Genomic DNA, 27,015 nt, shown 5'->3' on the forward strand with positions numbered 1-27,015 from the left:
CTGTTTTTCAAGCTATGAGTCGTTGAAAGTTACCTGAACTTGCTTAGAACGACCATGAAAAACACACATTTTTGTGCGTAAAAAGAAAACTATGAAATAAATTGTGAGAAGATAGGTTTTATAATAAGTTTCACGAAATCAAAAAGAAAAAATGGTGTCACCACCGAAGCTATCAGTCCAGTATTTGTTTTCTTTAAGAGATATCTCCCCTGAAATGGCTCAGTTAAACAATTGATTCTAACACACAATGTTTGGTATATGCTTAAATATTTTGGAAAGTGCAAAAAATCAGCAAGTTTTCTTCATATAAAAAAACAGTCTAACCAATGAAATTGCACATCTGTCTACAAATTTGCATATTTTGGCAAATAAATAGATTGATTGTGTACTTCAATAGTACAATTCAAGATGGTGGTATACTATGAATCTACCTTAAGAGTTTTTCAAATGCAATATTTTACATTATTTTTCAAAATTTATCTTTAAAGCAGAAAAATCAAACCTTCACCAAGAATATCACGTTAATGTGACTTTTTATTCGTACTCAAAGGTCAAAGACAATAAGTCCAAAAATAAATAAAGCTTAAATGTCAAGCTGGAATATGTTTGAATGTCTAGAAAATGATAGGAGAATGCTTCACCAACACAGAGTATAAAAAACAGCAGTTTCATATTATTTTTTTTCGGTACCATGACTTTGTCCGTTCTACATATCAGTTAATATCGTTTTTTATTCTTAGGCTTTGTTATATGAGGTAATGTGACATATTAAACGTTAAACGTTGAAATGACATGTATTCTAAATGAAAAATTCTACAACCCTTTGCATCCCTAATAAAATAGCGGAGTGGTTTAGTGAAAAATTGTAACTTTGAAGATAGAAAGGTTATTGCATATCACATGAAAGTCAATAAAGCTTTGACTTCACATACCATAGTAACATTGTATGTCTCAAAAAATGGGCAAAAGAGATCATTAAGGGAAAAAAAATTGTCTTAGAAAGTATAGTTGTTTGATATCAAATAAAATATCATCAAGTTAACACTACAAATATCATAATTTCGATTTCAAACATTAAAGCAGATAGTGTCGTTACGTTGATAAAAGGAAAGATGAAGATAGTATTCTTGTCGTATATCAAATGAAAGGAGGTAAAGAGTACATAAAAAAATATCCGACTGTATTAAGGGAAAACCCTTTTAATTGATAAATAATAAATTGGGTAGTTGTTTTCTTGGTTCGTTTTTTCTTAACATTTTTTTTATCTTTACTGGTAGTGAGGCCAAATGATATTTTCACATCATTTGACGTTCGTCGTCGTCCGTCTAACGTCGTCGTAAACTTTTACCTAAAATTCTCTCCTCTGAAACTACTGAGGCAAACATTAACAAAACTTTGCAACAATTATCATCAGGTGATTTAGTGAAAAGTGTCACATAACTCCGACTACCAAACAAGATAAACGACATGGCTAAAAATAGATAATCGGGGTAAAGTGCATATGTGTCTTTAAAACTGTAATATGAATGTTTTGTATATTTTTTTGAGAACTGATATAGGAAGAGAAAATTTAACAAGGGCAAAACTGTTAAGAATATTGAGATCTACCTGCTGTTAATTTACGTGAAAACTGTCAGACGAATTTTAAGAGTATTGTTCTTAAGCCTAAATTTTACCTTGTTTTTCATTCAAACTTATTATTTTTAATACAATAGAAAAAGAAGTTCAAATCAAACACACATATCAGAAAGATTATATATCTAAGAAAGTCAACCTGGCGACTTTGTCAGACGACTCCTTATTGGCCTTTTAAGACGATTTTTTCATATCTTACTACTTTTATAAATATCTTATAAAAATCTTCTCTGAAACCATTGTTCAAAATTTGTCCAAAGTTTCTCACAATCATCATTGTGGTCCCTTATTCAAAGATCGCACAATGGCCAGACGACTCCTTTTTTGGAGTAATTGCTTTTTGATTACAATGGTAACACATATCATACATTATCAAAAGATCCACAAACATTCATATTTTCATCTGAGACAGTCTGTCTGATAACTGGTTGATAGTTGTCTGATGTAATATTTTCTTTTCTATTTCTGTAACGAAATATGCCAACTTCCTTAATCTGAAAACGATATTTCATGTTATACATGCATCATACGTGTTAAAACTCAATTTTTATACCTACAGCTGTAGTTCTTCATGGTACATGTCTTAGTACAGCATAAGTATATATTTAGTTCGTCCTTGTATATAACTTAGTACAGAATAAGTTCTTAGTTCGTTCTGGCACATATCAAAATACATAAAAAGTCATTTTCAAATCTATTTAAGAGAAATTATTACATCATATTCATGTCAACCTGCCAATTTTTCAAAATGCTGATTGGGGTTTTACGTGCAAGACGGATCTTCTAGTTCCACAAAACCTTCAAGGAAGCCTTCTTATATATTTTAATTTTAATGTTGTTTTGTTTACTTCTTCTCACTTTTACAAGGCTATAGCCATTATAATTTTTTTTTGTTTTAAATTGTGGACAAAATTGTTGTTTCAAAATTACCATTTGAGAGCCCCCATGAGGGAAATCCCCCAGAAATAGTGACATCTGCAGGTATGAACATGCTTTCATTGCACGTTTACTTGCCTGTAGCAACCAACGATTTATCATATTATGTACATGTAATTTTCATATCTTGAATTTATCTCCAAGCATGTTACCGTTTCTTGTAATTCTTAATTATAAAGAAAATATCAATTTCAATAATTATAATGTAATTCTTTATTCTAGGTATTTTTCAAATGCCGTTTTTGTTTATTTCCGGCTTTTATACGTGAGGGAGCAAAAATAACTGAACATTAGTTGCAATTTCTACAAATTTAATGAAATATTAAAGCAAAAGAGGCGAAATATACCAAGAGACATTCAATCTCATCAGTCGAAATAAATCTGATGACATCATGGCTTAAAAAAAGATATAAAACAAACAGATAAACAAGCGTACAAAAAGACAACCTAGAAAACAAAAAATGTACAACATGAACCACATCAAAAACTGGGAAAATCTCATGTGATCCGGAAGGGTAAGCTACTGTTTTAGTGCTTGTATTTGTCAATTTGCTATATGTAACGCTACAGCCGAAACATTTCAAGAGCTTTCTTAAAAAGCAGGTGTGTAAGAGGTAAGCATTTCTGAATTAAAAAAAAACTTACGATTATTATTTTATTATATGATTTTTTTGGCAAATATTATTTTCTGTAATAGAAATCAAAGAAAAGTACAATATGTTTATGAATGTAATGTGAGTTTATAAGTAATGTCAAGGATCTATAGAGACCCTTTTTAATAGTGCCTATTTGGAGGACTTAAATCAGCGGGTAGTGTTATAACGGAAGTGAAGGTCAATAGAGACACTTTTTATCTTGCTTTGGTTTGTAACCCGGAATTGTTTTTTTCGCAATCGATTTATGACTTTTGATAATCGGTATACTACTGTTGCCTTTATTTATTCATTCTAAAAGTTCCGGAATCACAATCTTCATAAACTGATCTTTACAGAAAAAATGAGAAAACATTATTAAAATTATCATAGGTATATCCCACTAAGCTTCAAGTGTTACCAATTTGACAAATATTATCAGAAAGAAGAAAGGGAAAACTTTTCAAAAGACATATAAAAAAGAAGATGTGATATGATTGCCAATGAGGAAACTCTCCACAAGAGACCAAAATGACACAGAAATTGACAACTATAGGTCACAGTACGGCCTTTAACAGTGTATACTTCAGTAAGGGAATTTTAGCATGTTTGGGTTAAAATAAAGTGATAAAATGATAAGGTAGAATAGACATAGTAAGAATTAAAAATAAACCTTTCATTCAGTTGTTGTCGTTTATCAATGTGTAACATATTTGTATTTCGTTCTTTTTTTATATATATATAAAAGGCCGTTAGTTTCCTCGTTTGACATTTGAATTGTTTTACATTGTTATTTCGGGGCCTTTTATAGCTGACTAAGCGGTATGGGCTTTGCTCATTGTTGAAGGCTGTATTGTTACCTATAGTTGTTAATTTCTCTTTCATTTTTGGTCTCTTGTGAAAAGTTGTTTCATTTGCAATCATATCACAACTTCTTTTTTATACATCTTGTCGGAGACAGGATACAATAAATATCATACCAAAAACAAAACGAATCATTAGGTACTAGATCGAAAGTTATTATTTTTGTCTGACCCAAAAAATGAGACTGCATAGGAAGCTGTAAACATTATTGACACATGTATAGCAGGATCTGCTAACCTTTCAGAACACCTGAGATTACCCCGAGTTTTTATAAAATTTGATAGGGTTCGTGTTGCTCCGTCTTCAGTTTTCTTTGGTTTTTTTTAAACTATTGTTTATGTGTTTGTCTTTTTTTAACCACGGCGTTGTAAGTTAATTTGTCACTAATTAGTTTGAATGCCCTTTTGGTATCTTTCGCTTCTCATTTAAAAAGATGCAAATTGAAACTTGAAAGATGCGTCTCGGTAAAGACATAATCCACACTAAAGTAAAAGAAAATAATTTATTGACAGTTTATACCTACCGACGTAGCATTTTTTACTGCTTTTAAATCAATTTTAGAACTACACAGTACTTTCTTATATACACTTATGTTTGACCAACTTTAACATCCCAGATTAAGATAAGACCATGCACCCCAACTTCTGTTGAGAAACTCGAACGTGTTTAGAACCTAGGCATAAGGAGCAATTCAGAGGCAACATCGGGATCCATTGCTAATATTAGTAATGTCCCCGTTTAGCCAGTCCGGAACGGTAAAATTGGATTAAATAACATATCAGGATACCAACATGCTGACTAGTTTCGGTTTAGGCATAAATACTTTAAGAAGGCAATGCACACCTCTACCTCTGGTCAACATGAATAATCGTTTAGTTTTACAAGCCGGTAAAAGATCAATTGCGAAGCAATTTATGTTTTTCTATTTAACAGATGCTTTTGTGTTTTTGGTAAAATTGTTACACGATGATGACTGATGTACCCGTATTTTGACTGTTTTATGTATTATGTCTGTTTACCTCATGCATCGTTGGAAACATATAACGGAATTTGATGATATTGTTGCACAAAGTGAGAGTTTTAGCGCTATAAAATCAGGTTCAATCCACCGTTTTCTACATTTGAAATGCCTGTACCAAGTCAGAAATACGACAGTTGTTGTCCATTCGTTTTTGATGTGTTTTATCATTTGATTTTCTCTTGTGATTAGGGACTTTCCGATTTTACTTTCATCGGAGTTCAGTATTTTTGTTATTTTACTTCTTTTTTGTTAAACATTACACTTTTATTGATTGTTATCTTGAGCTCTTTTATAATCACCAACTGTCAGCCCATACGTTACCAATGCAATTGCAGGTTCTATAATTCTTTGCATAATCTATGTGCCTTTTGTTAATCTAGGTACTCTAGGTGCCATTTGCATTGAAGTTATCATGCCGTTGTTCTGTATAAGGGGATATAACCTTATTTTGACATTTTCACCTATTATATCTGTTTGTTTTGCTCATGCATAGTTGTCAATATGATGGAATTTATGCGACTGTCATACAATAGAGATGTTTAGTTAGCTACAAAAACCAGGATTAATTCACCGTTTTCTACAAAAGAAAATGCCGGTACCAAGTCAGGATAATGACAGTTGGTATCCATTAGTTTGATGCGTTTAAACGTTTGATTTTGACATTTGACTACGCAGATTCGATTTTTTTATTTTTCTGCGAAGTTCCGTAAACTTGTTATTTTATTGTATATCCCCTTACACTTTCTTGCTTTGTGCATATACGGCATTTGAGTAAGAAATAGTTGATAGCTAAATGTTAATACTATAGATATCACAGAATTTGTAAATTCTCGATATGCATTTCTTCGTGTTCTCAAATTTTATACTGAAATGTCTGTATTTAAGGTAGTTAAAAGATTTAAAATGCTTTAACTTTCTTAATAATGCTTGAAAACGCATAAAAGTGGTATTTTTGGATAGCTAACAGATTGCTTTTTCAATTTTAGTATTATGCAACAATTATGTAACCAATTATAATGTTAACTGTGTCTAAAATATTTTTCACCAAATTTCCACTTTCAAATGAAATTAGCTTCTGCATATGTTTCCCTAGAGGGTTGATTTTATTATATGTTGTTCCTACGGCCATTATCTACAAAAGATTGTCTCAAATTTCAGATAGAATGCGTAGAACAAATTTTTCACCTAATTAAACATTATCTTCTTTTATGTGGTTAAGATGTTTACAACAATTAGAGCATTGTGAGAGAATGGAATACCATCTGAGACACCCTTTTGAAACCCATGATGTGTTAGTTAAGATTTCGTTAAAATGTTCTGTATAGTTAAAGAGATGATAGAAATAAATTCATTCAAGTGAACTTACCCAGATTTTGCCCCTTATTACATAATAATTGATTACATAATAATTGCATAATAAAAATATTGCATTCATTTAAGAAATTAATCTTTTATCTATCTATACATACCTCTTTTATTATTTTTTATGTATTCATAAGAAAGTTAAAGCATTTCAAAGGTTAGTGATTGGAACTAAATAAATCTTTGTAGTGTGCTACCTTGAGATAAATGTAGAATAAACAAATATTAATTAGATAAGTAGCAGAAAAAAACAACCAGCCAAGATGAAAGATGTGTGAAGCTAGTGTAGCACTTTACTCTAGTACTTGTAAGCTCCTTGGAATTGCGTGTTTAGTTGAATTAGAAAGAATAATTTATATAAATAATAGGCAATGTTAGATAATATAGACAAAACTTTTTAAAAGATTACTATATTATTGCACTTTATTCATATCTAAATCAAACCATTCTTTTCTATCTATCGCTGGTCGAGATGAGAATATGTTGCGTAATTTAATTAAAAATGAAATGTATGCAATTGCGTAGGATAATAAATCTGATAAGGTCAAGTGATTGTACATGTCAATATAAAAAAGGAGATGTAGTATGATTGCCAATGAGACAACTATCCACAAAATACCAAAATGACAGAAACATTAACAACTATAGGTCACCGTACGGCCTTCAACAATGAGCAAAGCCCATACCGCATAGTCAGCTATAAAAAGCCCCGATAAGACAATGTAAAACGATTCAAACGAGAAAACTAACGGCCTCATTGATGTAAAAAATTGAACGAAAAACAAATATGTAACACATAAACAAATGACAACCACTGAATTACAGGATCCTGACTTGGGACAGGCACATACATCAATAATGTGGCGGGGTTTATTTAGCTGTATTTGGCAAACTAAGCTGTATTTGGCAAAACTTTTAGGAATTTCTGTTTCCCATTGCTCTTCAACTTCGTACTTTATTTGGCCTTTTAAACATTTTTTTATTCGAGCGTCACTGATGAGTCTGTTGTAGACGAAACGCGAGTCTGGCGTAATTTTTTTTTTTTATCATGGTATCTATGTTGAATTTATTTATAATGGACTTAAAATTACACGGATATGATGGATGTATAACTCAAATTCAAATAGGGTAAAATACGTCGCTATTATGTAGCAAGTTAGTTTTTGAACTAAGTTACATTGGTCTCATGAAATGGTCATCGATTAAATTTCGTTCTGACGGTCTTTATTTTGTTAGATAGTAAAATATAGATTATGATCAGATTTAAATGCACAAAAACAATGGACCAATTGTATAGGTTTGCTTCTTTTGTGATCTTTTCTTATTTTCAATAAACCTAATAGAAAAGAAAAAAAAATGTCTCTGTGCGTGCAAAAAATGTACTCAATTTTACTCAAATTAAAATTCAATCTAAAACATATATATGCATAATTATGTTTTTGACTAAAATATCTTCTGAGTTGTCTTCCTTACACCAGCTAATGAATGTCTCACACAGTAAAAGTTAAAGTATGAGAAGGCAGATTTAATGTTTAATTTTAAAGTTGGCCTCGTTTTGGCATTTTGTTGTTATATCTATTTATTTTACTTGTTTCTTAAGATGTCACATATTTCAGATTATACAGTTTTAAAAGAAGATGAATCTGAATGTCCTTTGATTTCACAAATACTATTGTGAACTCATTTTCGTTCTCTCATTATTGATGTTATAATTACTGATACAGCTAAACACATGTATGAAGGGTGTTACAATTATAATCAGATAATCTTAATATATTTTGTCTCACATTTTACAAAAAAAATACGAACTTAACATTAAAACAGATGGAGGGGAATACGTTTTCCATTCATTGACATCCAATATGAGAGGTGTAGCTTTTTTTTTTATTCATATCACAACGTTAACACTTATGAGGGTGAAAACTTTCTTATATTGGATATTATAAATTACTGTAAAAAATTAAAGACTATTATCTAGATGATCCACATAGAGAATGCAATGGGTTGATATAACAATATAACTCTGGGTAATAATCATGATAATTAAATTTGCAAACACAAAATGGGAAGTCTTTCTCAGATATATTTTTATCATTCTTGCAGAGCAACTTCTGTTCATCTTCTTGACGCAGCGGATAGTCCATGCAGACAGTTACAGGACATAAATCAGAAACCTCTCTAAAAACATATTTTGAAAAACCTGGCGAGAAAAAAGTGCATGCGTCCAAAATATTAAATGAAAAAGGTGTGGAAAGAAATCAAAACAAGTAAAGTTTATTAGTTTATCTAATATTGATTTTCTATGTTGGCCACACAGTACATTTGAAGAAGAGGAAAATATTTCTGTTGACTTAAATAATGCACATTTTGAATTAGAGCTTTACAGAACGGAAATAATATGAAAAAAATACCAATTTGATGAAGTTCTACCAATTTATCGTTTGTAATATATTTGCTATAGTGCACCATGTTAATTTCAATTCAAGTTTGATGTTTTGACTACAAAAATACAACATTTGTGCGATAATATAAAAAAAAAACATTTTATAATTTTATTTCAATTAACACGTTTAATTTAAATGGACAATTTGCACACAAAATGATACTGAAGACACATACAGTTTTTTAATATTCATCATTATATTCAAATAATTACTCATGTTCTCAATGAACACATGATAAATATTCTATAGACAGTGTACATGTATATATTGTTATATAAGTGTCTCACTGTCAGATGAATGTAAAACAAAATCTGCTAAAACATATATTAACATGTATAAGTTCAAATATACATACCGTACACACATTATAATTTTTTGTATTGTATGTACACAATTATTCTTCTCCTATGTAGCAACCTTAACATCTAGACTTTCAGATACCTCTATTGTGTACACATATAGCTAGAAATATGTATATGCCAACGTTGTGTTTTATGTTAAAATCGTGACTTACTAAAAATAGTACAATCGATTATTGTGTAAAACACTCGACTGACTTTATGTTGTGATGCACTTTATCCTTGATCGCTGTCTCACTTAACTACATTACACTACGCAAAGATACCAGATAAATTATCAGATGGGAAACGAAAGCGGAAATTGCCAGGTCGTTCCATCTTGATAACATCATTAATGATTAACGATCACTTTTGAAAATCACAAGTAGAAGATCAAAGGACAAAGTACTTTTATATAAAGCAGACCTTCTGTTCATGTTTGTACAGGTATAATTATCCTATTTATATTAGAGCAATCCCACTTGCGATATAGATATTACACTTAACGTATATATTTTGTGTACATTTTATCATTATGTACAGGTTATAACTTGTACAAAAACTTTGAACCAGTAATTATTTGTATGATGCCATCATACAAGTTATTACTCGTCCACATATAATTGTACCAGTAATTACTTGTACATTTTTGTGTTGAGAAAAAGATAATAAATTGTACAACTCATTATCTTTCAGTTATGTTGGTTTCTTCTTTCGCTTTAAATGTTTTTGAACAGATATATCATGTTATGGAGGGGTATTGACGAAAAATACCAGTCAAGGGACTGTGAAATTTCCCGAGCCGCTAAACAAGTGGAATGCTGCCCAAAGACTGGTATTTTTCGCAAGTTCCCCTTCATAACATGATATATCTGTTTAGTAAATACTAGTTACACCGATTGATTTGAAACTTTCTGTAAAGGTGCGTATAAATCTTTTTCTTTACCTGTAAGCTGTAATGATGTTTATGTTTAATTTTGAGGATATGTGGATATTATCATAGAACCGGTGGAATTATAAATGTATTTATACTCATAAGCTCGCTTTCTTTATGTTTCGTCATATCCGAAATATTTTGGAAGGAAGATGCTCGCGAGGGTTAAAACAAAATATCCCAAATGGCAAATATTATGACATTTGAGGCATATTAACCAGAAGTGGTAAAAAAAAACCAGGCAAATTCGTTTGAAATATGCGAAAAAAACATTGGCTACCAACCAAAGAGTGCAAACTTTGTCTTTGTTTCTTATTTGTTTCAGTGTATTACTATTTTTAAATGTTAAAATATTACAGACAAATGACGGACGCAAAGTAACAACATCAGATAACATGACACCTTGAGCAAATTCAGCTGAACAGATTGTTGCCACTTTAGTAAAGACTGCTGCTGTATAGTGACAACGTCATTAAAAGCAAAAATAGAATAAAATCATTCTAGCATTTATTTTCAAACATAAATCATAATAAAAAAAATGCATATGTAATATCATGTATTGGAAACAAAATTGAAGGCTTATAGATCAAATAATCCATTTATTTGTACAAGACAAGTAAGCATGAAAACTGAAATTACACAAGAAGCTTAATCTCTTGTTTTAACATGTTCCTGTCTTAAAGCCACCCCGATAACTTCAGTGAACATGCCCTTGGTCACCACTTTATGATAGCAGTTGTATTGATTTCATGTCGTTAACCGTAGTGTTCTCTGGTATGTCCAACATTGTCAAATCCTCTTAATTCAGCTTCCTTGCGTTACTAATATCCTCTCTGTATCTTAAGCGTGGGCATACCGAATTGTTAGAAAATTTACTGTCATGCCGCAAGTTAATCATTTAATCATACTATATTTTTTCGACACTGTTTTGCACCTTTACACCTTAGTTTTGATATTTTTTACTCATATATCTGTTACATAAAAGGACACATATGTTGAAGTTTATACCTTTAGGTCTTAGTCATCAATTCAAAATTATTTGTATTATTTGTTTAAAGGGACACGATTTGGTGAGTACATCAAATAGGCCAAGGTAGAATAAAGGTTTGTAAAAGTTTTTATCTTTTTCTCAGTAAAAATTGTACGAGTAATTACTTGTACAATTTTATTTGTACAGGTAATAACTTGAATGATGGCCTCATATAAGTAATCACTTGTATAAAATGTTTATACAAGTAATAACCTGTACAAATTTATAACATGTACACGAATATATACGACTACCTGAAGACCTGCCAATAGCAAACTCGGACTTTAACAAATTCGACCTAAAAAAATTTCGGCCTCTAAAAAACATGCACTTCTAAAAGAATTGATAAAAACTGCATTCATTGAACTATTGTCTGATTCTTTCCAGATTTCCCTCATCCATGTTCAGACTTGGGGTAATTGTAATTGTAATCGTTCATCAGCTGTAATTGATTACATTTTCCCAAGTAATCATTGTAATCATTAATCAGCTAAAAATCTGATTACATGTAATTTAATTTAATCAATTACTTTTCAAAATGCCCTGTAATCCTGATTACTTTATGATTACATTCTGATTACAATGAAAAAAATCTTGAACTGTGTTTATGGTCAATAAATGAACCTTTTTGTTCTTCTTATTGAATGATATTCAACAAGTTAAGATAGTTTAGTTTACTTTTTAAAGCATGTTTATAATTGATTTGTATAGTTCATTTAAAAAATAAAATGTAACAGTATTTTAATAAAAGCAATCATTAGCCTAAGAAGAGACATGTCATACAATTTTATATATCTAGAAAAAGATATTGTTCACATATTTACAATTTAAAGATGTACATATATGTTTGGTTAAAAATTATTATATTTAAGTATTATAATTATACTTTTCTTTAACCCTGAATTATAATCTTTTGTTAATATTGTGATTTTTGTCAACTCTGAATTGACAGGTAGGAAACCAATTAAGGTTTGTTATCATTACAATTACCATTTGAGTATTCACAAAGTAGCTGTAGGACAATGTATATGATAAAAGATTAATTAGACATGTGAAAATTTATCTAATTAGCACAAATTAAATTAAAAGTTGGACAAATATCTTGCTTAAAATAAATAGATTTTGGTATGTACTTGGACCATTGTGGACTGGACATGTAAAATGCATTGATTTATAGTATTGTATTTTGTTAACAATTTGTTTAAACAATTCTATTAAAATTTTACATAGTTTTTATCTGGTAACTTTATGTCATCCATATTTTAACTTTCATACACTGCACCTTGAAATACATACAAAGTCTGGAAGAGGTCAGAAGACAAACAGCAAACTCTTTAGAAAGCCAGATTAAATTGCAGTCAAAATAATTGAGAGATAAATTAATTTATGATAAAGTGTAATGGGTGACACAATGTTCATGTATGTATGTAGTGAACTTTTGTGGTTTATTAAAAAGATGAAGTAAGAGGTTGTCATTTTATAATATACCAAACAAAATCCTTTTTGAAAAAGTGCTATAGTTATATATTAAACGTTAATTCATTCACATCATTCAAAAAGTTTTTTTTTTGTTTGTTTTTTTTATTCATTGTAATCAGATGTAATCATGATTACTTTGCCAGTGTAATCATTAATTTAATCAGACACTTTCAGAAATGATGTAATCGTTAATTTAATTTAATCATACAAATGACAAAGTAATTAATCAATTACATTGAAAGTAATCGGACCCATATCTGTCCATGTTTGAATAATAGGTAATTAATAAAGCTTTACTTACTAATATTATTACAACAAATCAACAAATTTTTTGACATTTTAACCTCTGGTATTCTTCAGTTTCTTTGTTATCGTTCCAAACTACATTGAAGTCACTTTTCATAAAGTGTTAAGATGTTATAAATGTAGATCATTGGTATCGTTGGTGCTTTAATTTTAGGGAACAATGTTATTTTCACATGACAGAAAAATTTGCCAAAAAAATACTAGAGAGAACCATGGAAAGCTATCCACGGATATATGTATTACTGAATTAGACATTTAATTGAATAAAATGTTCAAGGACTGGTAATTTTGTAAAAAATCAAATGTGTGTTTTATATAAAAAATGACTGAAACACTTAAGTTTTTCTCAAATCAACAAATGAAAGTGCATGTATTAAGATGATAAGCATATTACTGATCATCAACATTATACAACTTTATATGGTCTACCTTACCTGTCTTGAGGTGCATTTTATAATGTAGGTTTAATTCTGCAGAAATCAGATTTAATATATTGTTATTCAAACTGTTAAAAATGCCCAGTGTTAATGTCCTTAGGTGAGGATTCATCTTCAGGGACTACACTACTGGCCTCCAAACGTTTGCCAAATAAATAACAACCTTAAAGTGTTGTTGAACGTTTTAATATATGTGTGACGTTTTACAAGTATAACCCTCTATAAACAACTTTTAGCTTATATCAGACTGATATCCAGATGTTATCAAACAAAAGAGAATATAATTCCTACCTGATCACATTATTTAGAATCCGGATAAATCCGTTTTTTCTGGTGCTTTTTTTAGTTATTTTAAAGAAAGAATTGAAGCAACATAGTCGAGGGCCAAACATGCACAACATTCAGTTAATAACTCGGGAAACAAGGAATCACAAATGTCCCCCTTTTTTTCGTTTTAGAATATGCGTTTAAATAGTAAAACAATTGTCAGTTCTTACTGTGAACTTTTCTTAGCTTGTATACTATATTTAATTGGAATAATATCAAATGAATTATCATTCAATGAATTATCTTTTATCTTACAAAATGTTTAATATATTTATATGGAAAGAAAGACCTTGCCTCCATTCAAATAGAACTTAAATTTAAATATTGTTCTAGACAACTAGAACCAATATATCTAAAAGTCTATAATACATTTTGTGATTTCAATTGATTCATTATGCACAATTCAAGCTTATATTGACAGTTTCCTCTCATATAAAATAACAGTGTGCCAATTACTCATTTACACCGAGGTTCATCTTGTTAATAGGTCGTGTATTTTTTGTCAGCTGTTTCTTATCACCTTGACATACTGATAGTATTTATAAAAAGACCTTGTTTCACAACACAATATTCATGATATTTGAATCTTTACTTTTTTCGGGTTTAAAATCAAATATCAACTAAGTTAGTTGTTTTCCCAAATCAACATCATTTAACAAAAGAGAAAAAAGAATCATATAAAATACTCACAGTAATTTGTTTTCACATATTCGCTGACTTGCGTTTGTTTAAAGGATAGTGCTTTATTTAAACAAATAGTGATATATTTATTTCTGTCTCGATTAAATTTATTTACAACTTTTTATCAAATCTTTTGACAATCGTATCTGATATGAAACAAACGCATCATAGCTATCAGGTTTACAATTTGGTATTTACGACTGACGCGCCTTTGAATGTTATACATAAAATTGAAAAAATATAAACACTTTTAAAATATTCTTCATTAAAAGTAGAATTTGATTCAATTTGGCACAGTACTTATGAGCTGTAATCAATTCTGACAACAATAATGTCGTCAAGAAGATGTTTAATGCTATATTTAAGGAACGATAACATGTTTAACAAAAGTATGGCAAATAAGACTACACGGATTGTCTCCCTGTATAACATTCTGTACAAACATTATATCGCAAATTGCAATAAACATAACAATAAACATAGCATTTTAGAATGAAAAAAAATCGAAACTGCTTATCATTTTTCAAAAATATTGTTTTCCAGTTGTATTATTTTTTTTTGTTTTTTTCTCGCATTGTTATGCAAATGTATAATTTTTAGAACTATGGGCTTGCGAAGTGTTACTAGATATATATGTTATCTTATAATAATATAGATTTTCATAAAACAGCTTTAATTAAATTAGGAAATTCCATAATATAAATATTGAGTTCACTGAATGCCTGTTTATCCTAAAACAATAAACCATGTAAAACAACTCTCACAGACAGCGAACAACTAGGATTTATAGAAGCATGGCTATCACAACAATCAACTTCGTTTGTTTCATTTCATTGACCTGTGTTTAAACTTTGACAAGTATCATTGTCAAGATATATCCCAACATCAAATCACGCGAGATTCCCCAAGCTGTGCTTTGTCATTTTTAATATGTTAATTTGTAAATTGCATGATAAGTATTTGGAGTACTACTAACAGTGTTTTAATTTGCATTAAACTTTTGATCATGGTTCCCCGAGCATGGTTCATATAAACCCCTGATTTATAATGTATATTGCTTATAATTTTGAGTTCGTTCGATTGTAGGATCATTCTGAAAGACAAGATGTAGTTGTACATAGTGACTACAGTGGTGTAAGAGGGCAGTACTGTAACTTATAGATGAAACCATTATAAATAAAACAAGAATAAAACGACGATGACATACTAGCAGATGAACCAACATGAGTCTAACAGTAGAAGAGTCAAACTTCCTGAGATTTTACTTCCTGAACTTAAAGATTGCTTCAAAGGCTGTCAGGGCGTATTTTGATTTAGTCCATCCACCAGCTGGACTTTCCAACGAACTTGCCAATAGTTCTACAACTTTGAGAGGACTCCGTTTTATATCACAACTACAACTTAAAATTTTATACCCAAGTCCTGGTAAGTTGGAGCTTGTTTAAGTTCTGGGGTTTACGATGAACCAGATTAGATATAATTTAAATGATCATGCGTTAAAGACACAGAACGTTAAAATGGTAGCTAGGACATAGGGTGGATGTGCATGATGCAAAGCTTTTGAAAATGAAACTGAACAGTATTTCCCTATTCAAATACAGAAATTGCTAAAAAAAATATATAGTGTAAAAACATGTTAAATTATGCAGTTGAAATAAACTAAAAATGACAATTCACATATATGTGTAATTTGTCATTTGTCATATTGGTTCTTTTTGGCTTGTTTAAGCTAAAGGGAGTTTATTTTCATTCATAAATCTGATTGTGTAATATTTTTCCTTGTTCTATTGGTAAATTGGTACCGTTAATGTTATTCCTACCACTGGGTTGATGCCTCGCTAGTAGATTAATAATCCTCAAGGATATCACCACCCCAGTAGTCAGTATTCTGTGATAAGAGATATTTGGTTAACTTATCCTGCAAAGTGATTCGAAATTGTAAAATTGCAATGGCTGCTTGCCATGCTATTTATGACTTTTAAAGGTCAACACAAACTACTTTGTCACCTTGGAAATGTAGAAAAGTGGTTTCTTCATTAAAGTACACAGCTATCGCATGATTGGCATGAAATTTTTTATGTCGTCAAATTTGATTTAATTCTGAAGCATACACAATGCTTAAATACGTCTGATAAAGGAGAAAAACATATATCGTTTGACTGTAAAGGTTCTAAAATCAAATTGCAGAATTTCCCTATTAACACATGGAGAATTTTTGCCATTAGAGAAATGGGTTTAACAACTCGTGAGAATATATCACCTGCTATCGGCTTGATAATGATAAAGTCAGTCTGGTATATCATTATTTTGAAATTGAAAATATCCAACCCATATTTAAATTATGACATAATATATTTGTTACAGCAAGTAATGTTAGATCAGATGATTTTGATACAACACTGATAGTTTGCCTTTTACGGAACATGAGACCACGTGAAACTGCCCCTGTTACCGGTTGGGATAACTTACCAATTCCGGGTGATACAAGTACCAGTGCAGACATTGCTAGAGTAAAATGGTACAGAAACAAATTAGCACATACTGAAGATGGGAAATTGTCCCCTTCAGATTTTAGTCAGTACTGGGGCGATTTAGAAGTTGTAAGTATCGAGATTATGACCACTATACTAACAAACTACTCCAAATATTAGATTTGTGGTGACACCTTTGTGCATGTTAAACATAAGCTAGTATCCACTTTTAAAATCCAGCTCATAATTATAAGGACAAATTTGAGAAACAAAAGATTGGCTTATGCATCACGATGACAATTCGATGTTATACAAAAGTCTTATGCAATTTCCTCCCGATTGATCATGAAACAACTTTAGATACTTGTATTTAATGTGTGACTGCTAATAAACCTTATGAACAATGTTCATTGGAAGTTTCTTTTTTGATGCTATTTGATTTAGTAATAACATAATGACTCAAATTTGATTCACTAAATGGTGGAAAAATAACAATAATGTCAGGACTGATAGTGAACTCGATGACAATAATTCTGACGATAATAATAAATCAAGTAAAAAAATTATCAGCATGCGTTGGTTGAAATAGTAAATTCTTCGATTTTTTGTCGATGATGTCACCAATACTATCAGTTGTTGATATCTAGTTTGTTTATGCCGGTTATCTTTTTATCTTTTATAAAATGCAACGGAGAAGGTATGATACGGCCATTTTTTTCCCGTTGAATTCAAGAAATCAGAAAGTAGTATAAATCTATCAAATAACATCGATAAAATGTCGGACGTCTGTGTTTTGTCTTACACATTTGCATTCGGGCGGACTTCTTACATTTATATCAAAACAGCAAACACTGCCAAAATAACATTATTTTGAAATCTTGTTGTAAATATTTAGATACGAGCAACAACAACTTTACTGCAAAAGATATGATTATAACATGTGCAAAATATTTTTCATGTAAACATATATTTTTATTTACAAAAAACTATATGCGTGCAACTGCCAATTGAATGCAAATACGTTAATTGTGTCACATGTATAACGTTTTGGTGATATCACAAGGTTTTTTTCTGCATTAGATTGTCAACATTATTCCAAGCTGTTCATTTATAAAACAAAATGACATAGTTTTAGAATGCTTGAATAAGTTTTCTTTTATGTAATTTCAGAAACAAAGCAGCTCTTTTTTGTACAAACATTATAAAAGAATCCTCTTTTGACCTCATCGATCTATGCGTTTGTAAACTGATTTTAATATTTTTTTATAATTTTTAAAGGCCATTGGACGTCTTGGTGGACCATCACTACTGATTGAAGCGCAGTCTGTATTACATTTTGTTATGGATAAATCTTTAACAGATATTTTAACCCTTGTCAGAAACTGTAAACAAGATGTTCATGACCTACAAATAACCAAAGAGGAGCAAACCAATATGATCAAAGATCTTATAACAGCAATGGAAAATCAAAAAAATTGTAAAGCACTTCACGAGAACAAAATGCAGAAGCTCAATGATTCACTTAAAAAAGGTGAAACTGAGGCACAGAAAATTACAGCTGAACTTAAAGAACACAAAGGATTCATAGATAAATCTTTAGAGAAGGTTGAAGCATTTAAAAAAGAAATAGAGAAGAAAGAAGATATAATCAAGGATATACAAGAAAAAGCTGTCGAGAAACAAAATCAGATCGAAAATCATTTAGTCAGTCTACAATGTAAGTTTGATCAAAAGTTTAAAGACATTGATGAACAGTTAGAAAAGCATTATGTACAAATTGCAAAATATGGTGGACAGTTGGTAAAAAATGATGAACAGATTACAAAGCAAGGTGGACAGTTAGTAAAACATGATGAACAGTTGGCAACTTGTGAAAAAAACATTGTTGATATGAAAGAAGAATTACATGCTACTAATTTCACATCAGGTAAGACTGGTTCAGTATTCAGTTGATGTATTTTTCTCTAGTCATTATAAACCATATTCAATATTAAGCCAAGTACTGTATCCATGATATTGCACAGTACAGAAATCATCTTGACCTATTGAAATCTATAAAATTGATTTGCCATCGAATAACCGTTAAAATATTACTTTGAACAAAAGAAACTGCAATGCACTTCTGAGATTTAGAATAAGTTAAAGCGCCTTGTGGGCTGTAGTGTCTGTTTAAGTGTGACTAGATAAAAAGGAAATATTTTGTTATCATTTAATGTGTTTGTCCACACCCGTATTTTATATATACCGGTATATACCTGTTAGTCAACTGCGTTTTGTTTAAATATACTTTATCATCTTTTTGGTCTTTTGGAAAAAGTTGTTTGTGCTGTTTTTAGACCCCTCTACAACGAAATTTGTTTAACATGCACACGTATAAAAAATGCGGTTTTTATCCAACGCAATAATAGGTTTGAACGTAGTTTTCAATTTAGACTCGTTTATATTATTTCGTTTGGGCTTGTATCATAGTTTCCCTCCGGTTTATATGATCCTATAAAGACTCTTAAAATTCAAGAGTTAGGATCTAAAAATGAGGGTACTTTTTATATGGCCTTCCAAATACCGTTTCGATCTCTAACATCACCGAAGAGACATTTATTGTCGAAATCCGGATCTGGTGTACTAAAAAAATATTGACACCGTATGTTTGTGGCCTAACATCGTGGCCACAAGTTAAAAAGTTTTTTTTCTGTTTAGTATTAAATTTATATTAAGATCCATTTTGTTACATCTTGTGATCAATTTTTATTTGGCAATCGTCAATGGCAGTCAGCAGGGTAAAGAACATTAATTGTTAGTCGACCTGTTAGTCAAATGCGTTTTGTTTAAATATACTTTTTCACCTTTTTGGTCTTTTGGAAAATGTTGTTTGTGCTGTTTTTAGACTCTTCTACAACGAAAGAGGGAGGGCCAATTTGCTGGAGATTTGTTTCATTCGATAAGATAGGTAAATCATGTTTTAAATAGCCCGATAGATGCTATTTATAGTACAAGAAAATACATCACATTGGTTATTTTTCATACCTTGAACAACTGTTCCTACAAAACCGAGGCCAAGACTATTGTTTTTTCAATATTGATTTTATTTCATTATTAACATCATTAAAGCAATGTGGCATACTACGTAACTTGTCACGGAGCCAAATAATATTGCAATTTGTCTAACTGACATTACTTTAATATTTTTGTGTAGTAGATTAACAGCTCATTTTACAACTGTTATATATATATTTTTTTTAGTCGGCAGTAAACAAAAAAGATTTGAAGGTAAATATGTACCTGTAATCTAGATACTAATACCTATTTAAGGAATGCGTAGCGCGTTATTCAGTGTGTACCAAATCTTTTAAGTAATTTCTTCATTGACAGAAAAAATATTACAGCCATTTCTTAATAATTTAATTCTAAATTCCATTTTAAACCGTAGAAAACCATCAAAATACGTTGATGACGTCACGGTCACATGACTAAATTATGTCTATGGGCTAATAACAAAATAATCTCAGCGAATCAGAAGACGCGTTACATCCAAAATTAGATTATTGAAAATTAATGTAAATATTAGTTGTTTGTCATCTAGTTTTTTTTTTTAAGACTACTGTGAATTCATTTATATTCGTGGGTATCAATTTTCGTGGATTGCTGAAAACTTGCATATTCGAGGATATTTGATTTCGTGGTTTTGCCCATCTCTGTATACAAAGCCTATTGATAATATGATATTCGTTGAACATTTGAATTCGTGGTTCACCTGTACCCACGAAACCCACGAATATTGGTATCCAACGAATAATAATGAATCCACAGTAAGTATTGTCATTATTGCTAAAAGCCTGGTTTTAATACTTGGAATATCCATTTATTAGCTTGCAAGTTGAACAATCAGTGTTATATTTAAACAGTCTTTCTACAAAAACATATGTTGATGCCTTCAAATTCATAATACTTATTCCATAAATGTATGCTGATACCATAAATGTATCAATACACTAAGTTTAAACATGCATCCTGAATAAAACTGTTAACTGTATAAATCTGAAACATATTTTACAATGCAAGCTTTTTCACTATACGAACACTTTAAAATAAATTATAAAACTATTTATTGACTTTTCCGACCTCCGCATGATCATCTCTGGAGACATGTCCTCCAATCCTTTATGCCATGTACTTTTTTACTGCATCAATAAACAATTGAAATGCAATCTACTAATTATTCAGTTAGTTTTAGTTTTTTTCTACACTTTGATAAAATATTAAAGTAAAACAAAAGATTACGAGTCATGGATGGATATCCAAATCCTTTGTTTTACCATCGTTTGTAAAGTTCCTATCGTTTGTAAAGTCTCAAAATTAGAAAATGCAACACAGAAAACACACAAAAAGCATATGAACTGTGCATGCTTAAATCAAATGATTAAAACTAAGTTTACAGTTATATAAAAAGTAGTTACAGATCAATTTCAGCTTTGTTCCGGTTGAACATTTTTTTTATTCCTCTATGCCTTTATTAAATGATTTAAGTTTTAAGCTTACATTCATATCGAAAGTAGTTATAGTTATAGATCAAATTAAGTTTAGTCCTGTTATTTTTATTTATTGGCCTGAAAAGTTGAAATTTTGCGGAAATTAGAGATAAAAATAGACAAAAAGAGACCTTAAAAAGAAGTCTCTAAGAGGTCCATTAATTTAGTGGTATTTATCTTTCTAAAATTTTATATTGTATCATATTCACCTGCTTAAAGGCGGATGAGATAAATATGTGATCATTTATTGGTCCACACTATATTCTGTAATAATGCAGCTTGGTTTGGATTGTAGAAGACACTTTGCTTAATTCCCTGTAGATGTCGTCTTTCATTATACTAGATTTTTCTAAAACTATTTAACTGACTATTACATATTAAGCAGTTTATTAAATAATAATGTCTTCTTTGGGTGTAATACCACTAATTCAGTGTACTTCACATCCAGTTGTATACGAAAATAGGTAAAACAAATATATTCCCATTAATTTGACAGTTAAAAGTGGGGAAATTTGGTTATATAACTTCAGTAATGGTTATTTTCTTATAAGCAATGAAAAGTTATGTGATTTTTTTCTATAGTATGGGGCAGGATAAAACTTCAATCATGTTAAATATTTCGTTATTTGAAACAAAGATAAATTCTGCACAACTTTTTGAAAAGTGTAAATTTAACAAAGAGTAAGAGGGAGAAATCATTGGTGGTATTACAACTTTAATATTAAATTCTTGTATGATGGAAAGTGGTTGTAATTAAATAAATCTATCATATTATTATATGTTCGATATCTTTCATAGATGATACTAAAGCTCTGATTGAGAACGATGTGAGAGAAGGTACATTTGTAACCACCAAGGCCTTGACAGATGGTTTATTATTGCTGAAACAAAATGGAGTCTTGTTGATAACTGGACATGCAGGAACAGGAAAAAGTCGTATGGGTCGACAACTTCTTCATTTGTTTTGTGCAAAAAATGCTTCATACAAATGTATTAAACTCAATGCATTGGAAGAATGGGAAGATATGGTCAATTTAGAAGATAAAGTTGTGGTGTTGATTGACGACATATTCGGTGAAACAAATTGTATTTATAATAGAGAGAAAGATATACCAATTCTAGACAAAGTTCATGCATATGTAAGTAAAGATAATATTAAAGTTATTGTAACGATCAGAGTAACTGTCAAGCGACAATGTCAAGAAGTGTTTGATAATCATAGGTTACTAACGTTTGAGTTTATTGATTTAAGTTCAAAGAAGTATGTACTCAGCTGGGAGGAAAAACATGCTATTCTAAAAAACTATATGAAAACAGTTCGTCAATCAGACTATGTTGATAAGATAGGTTTTGTTAACCATAATGGTGATACAATTTTAGAGGAGGATGATATTTTGGCAATACAATGGTATAGTACAGTCAGAGGTTTTCCATTAGCTGTTTATCAGTTTGTCAACAATGACAATTATTTTAACCTTGGAGGAAATTTTTTTGACAGGCCAACAGAGGCCATACTTGAAGAAATAAATGAAATAAGACGTAAGGGGGAAGAGCATAGGAAATTTATGATACAATATGCAGTTTTAGTCTTCACAGAAATAAATGAAAACTATATAAAACCTGATGATTGTTCAAATGTTGCAGAAGTTGAAAAAATAATTGATGCAATCTATGGAGAGACCATTAAATTGAAGAAGTGCAACATATCAGATGCAGTTAGGGAACTTCAAGGAAGTTATCTTATAAATATTCCAAATCAAAAATCATACCGATTTCACCATGCAACACTGCAAGAAAGCGTCATTTTATCTTTTGCTCAAATTGATGACGAAAATATCAATAAAATCTTACCTTTAATCAGCTGGTCATTTCTCATGAGGATGGTTAAACCAGAATCATACATGGAAAACGAGGGAGAGGTAGTATTGAGAATTCCAGTTAATAGTTATCAACTATTGGCAGATAAATTAATCGATATATACATGGCAGAAACTCAGAGTCATAGAAAAGGTGTATTACGTGACTTAAGTAATACTGAAATATTCAAACAAGATTTTTCTATCCTACTACCTTGCTTATTTATCGCTTTAGAAAGAGAAGATAACAAAGATAATCATACTGAAAATATGATCAGATGTGGTGAAATGGAAAGGATTGATTATATTTTTGTATATATGAATAACAAAGAAATTGTCCTTTCTTACTTACTTGATATTTTTTCTAAATCAGAAAAGCAGTTAGATATATATTGTTTTGTATTGAAAACATTTAACCAATTAATCAAAACCAGCAATGACTATTTCACTATTAACTACATGAAATTTTCATTGATAAAATCTTTATATATAATTTGTTCGACTAAAGATGTAAGAAATGTTAAAGTCACATTGGATATAATAACAGAACACAAAATACCTGTTATACTCGATCAAGGTGTTAATCTTACACAGATAAAATTACCAGAAATTGCGTTTTTAATGGCTGATGAACCGACATGCGTTTTTCTTACAGTATGCATATGGAATGCATATAAAGTATTTAATAGGCCTGTGTTGGAGTTCTTACTTTCAAAATACAATGAGACTCCATTTGATGTCAATTTATATTTGAAGATGATTTATAGGAGAAAGTGGAGAAGGCCATTGTCATCTTTATCTTATATCCCTCTTAAATGGATAATAGAAAGATATACAGACCAAGAATTTATTGATACTGAATTCATCTTAAGAACTGCTTGCTACTGCCAGTTGTTTGATACGGTGGAGTATCTTGCAATCGGATGTAAAACAATTGATTATATTTCCTGTCTGAAAACATTCATAGATAGAGGACATGACGACTGGAATTCATCTATGTTATTTCATCATAATCAAGAATTGTTTAATTTTCTTCTAACACAAATCGACACGAAGTCAAACGAAATGATCCCTGCTATAATATCAATTTTACAGAAACGTCATGTTCCTAATTATATAGTTGATGCCTTCCTTTCTGTTTGTTTAAACAATACAGAAATATTGACTTCGGCTTCCAGGAATGGACAGTTCTATATTGTCAATCTAATAATTGAAAATAGCCATTTTCAGTTTGTAGAACTTCAGTCAGCTCTTACGGCAGCATGTATGAAATCGAACGTTGGAAACTGTTTTACATCTGAACTGAAATCAGAAATTGAGGTACAAGAGTTAAAAATAGTTGCATACATAGTTGGAAAATTCGGATTTAAACAGTTCGATTTGAAAGCTGCATGTCAAGTAGCATGTGAATCTAGAAAGTTCTATATTGTAGAATGGTTTGTTTGCAACATAGATATAACTTTGTTTAATGTGATTACCATTATAAATTCAGCTTTAGTGAACAAAAAGTCAGATGTATTAAAATGCATACTGAATAAGATTGAAATAGCAAGTTTAGATAAAAGCGAAGTTTTAAAATCTGTAGCTGAACATTATACTGCTAAATGTTCTACTATTATACTGGAAATAGTGCGCACCATCTGGGCTAGTACCGATGATAAAAAAGAATTACAAATGGAGGAAATAGTGAATACAGCTTATGAAGGTAAATGCTTCGAGCTGTTAGTGTGGGTTCATGAAAATTGTAATTTACAGATATCTATTGATGCAAGGAAACTGTTAATGTTAGCATGCACAGCTTGCAGGGTAGATGTGGCAAAGTGGGTTCTCCATGCGTTTGAACAAACTTCATTAGATATTGATGACGGGCAATTATTCTTGTTAGCATGTGATAAGATAGTAGATCCTGAATATTGTGAGCATGGAATAGGTATGGTTAAGTTGGTATGTAATCATTTTCAAATAAACCTTACTGATCTCAAATCAGGTTTGTTGAAGTTGTTGAGTCTGGATGGTTTGGCTATAATTGATATAAGAAAAGAGTTTTATAATTTAGTTGTTTCGATATTGGAAAAGTACTTAAAATCTCTGTGTACAAAAGACGTGGAAATAATGATAAACAAGTCTCTTGATCAAAAACATTATTATCTTGTGAATTGGTTTCTTGAAAAAAAACGGTCTTGCTCTTTTGATCAACAAAACATTTTGAACAAAGCCTGTGCAGATGCTGCCATTGAAACCATAAAGCTGCTAAGCAAATATTTCTATGTTTTGGATATAAATCAAGCAATGATCAATACATGCATTTCGGTTTGTTCCGAACTCAAAAAAGAATTGAGTGGTTTTAACGATGATCGAAGAGTTGATTGTTTGAATCTTTTGTGGACAGAAATGGACCATGATTCAATTAATATAAGAACACTAGTGGAAACAGTATGTGAGGAGAAAAAGATAAGTAACAATGTAATGACATGGATTCTTCTTAATCTTCCTCATGACAGAATTCCAATCAATCAAGTTTTGACAACATGTTGTCGACAAAGAAAAATCAATCATGTGAAGTATATAATTCATGAAGTAAAAAATGGACAGATTGACATAAAAGAATTATTCTATCAGGCATGTCGAACACCAATGTTATCAAATGAACTGAAATCATCAAAAAATGTTATGCTTGTTGATTATTTATTTCGAAAGTTGCATGATAAACAACTAAATTTATCCTTAATTTTGAATGGAAAGCACCATGATATAATACTGTACTTTCTGCATGCAGGATATTGTAGAAACATTGACATGAAGAACCTTTTGAAAGAAGCATGTAGGAATGGACATGTTAAACTAGTGCAATGGATTGTAGAAAATGTTGAGCATACAGAACTGGATATTAAATATGCATTGCTAGAGGCTTTCAGTTGTACAAAACATTTCGGACATATAGAACTGGATGTTGAATATCATGAACACATTTTTGATAAACCGAATAAAGAGAAACTAAAATGTGTTGTTCTATTGTGGCACTATATACAGGATAAGCCGCTTTTTGAAATACCCACTGGGTTAAAATTAATGACAGAGGAACCATCAGACATGTCTTTTACAAATTCAAATGATAACTGGAGGACCTGGTTACTAAACTTCAAGAACATGAATCAGAAAATGATTAGTAAATTTGAAATTGAAATGTTCAATAAGGGAGAAAATGCATACCGACAGAGTCAGCAAGTATATGATGGTCAATGTGAAAAGAAATTGTTAGAAGATTCAAATCACAACAATAATTCACACAGCAGGAGACACTGTCCATCACCAATGAAAACGTAGCGTTTGGAAAAAGAATACCAATCATAACCATTTGTAAGCTAGTAAATAAAACAAAATGTATTATGTAAGGCCTCAGACATTTATAAGTATACATCACTGTATTTTAAATAACATGTTCAAACTTGAATTAAAGATAACTGTATGATAGTGCATTTCATGATCATACTTGGGTTAATGTTAATCTTGATAATCAGTATTTCAAAAAATGTTCTTGTTCAATCTTGATAATGATTGTACTATTAATATTAGCTTCAAATAGTAATAAGTATATTTGAAATCATCTTATTCTAACAAAGGTCAGTAATATTCACTGTATAGTAGATAATATGTTGAAGCATGGATTAGAAATGTTTTTTTTTAGAAAAAATCATTTTAAACCTTTTTTTTTTCAAGTAAACATTGTTTTACATTG

At 30.4% G+C, this 27,015-nt stretch overlaps 1 protein-coding gene across 1 annotated transcript; it reads left to right on the forward strand.

The window, feature by feature from the left end:
* The first annotated feature begins 9,541 nt into the window (after nucleotides 1–9,541).
* LOC134696044 (uncharacterized) lies at nucleotides 9,542–26,829 on the forward strand. The gene is made up of 6 exons (XM_063557594.1): nucleotides 9,542–9,679; nucleotides 15,513–15,851; nucleotides 16,791–17,026; nucleotides 18,176–18,824; nucleotides 20,138–20,164; nucleotides 22,222–26,829. The coding sequence occupies exons 2-6, from the start codon at nucleotides 15,650–15,652 to the stop codon at nucleotides 26,601–26,603; spliced, it is 5,496 nt and encodes a 1,831-aa protein (XP_063413664.1). The 5' UTR covers nucleotides 9,542–9,679; nucleotides 15,513–15,649; the 3' UTR covers nucleotides 26,604–26,829.
* The last annotated feature ends 186 nt before the right edge of the window (nucleotides 26,830–27,015 follow it).

This window comes from Mytilus trossulus, chromosome 14, assembly GCF_036588685.1.
Source record: "Mytilus trossulus isolate FHL-02 chromosome 14, PNRI_Mtr1.1.1.hap1, whole genome shotgun sequence".
In the NCBI taxonomy this organism is placed as follows: domain Eukaryota; kingdom Metazoa; phylum Mollusca; class Bivalvia; order Mytilida; family Mytilidae; genus Mytilus; species Mytilus trossulus.

What these genes read in the sequence shown, in the direction of transcription:
- LOC134696044 (XM_063557594.1), top strand. Translation starts at nt 15,650, where the DNA reads ATGAGTCTAACAGTAGAAGAGTCAAACTTCCTGAGATTTTACTTCCTG. An exon ending in ACTGGGGCGATTTAGAAGTT is followed by an intron (nt 17,027 to 18,175) that starts GTAAGTATCGAG and finishes TAATTTTTAAAG; the next exon opens with GCCATTGGACGTCTTGGTGG. An exon ending in TAAACAAAAAAGATTTGAAG is followed by an intron (nt 20,165 to 22,221) that starts GTAAATATGTAC and finishes TATCTTTCATAG; the next exon opens with ATGATACTAAAGCTCTGATT.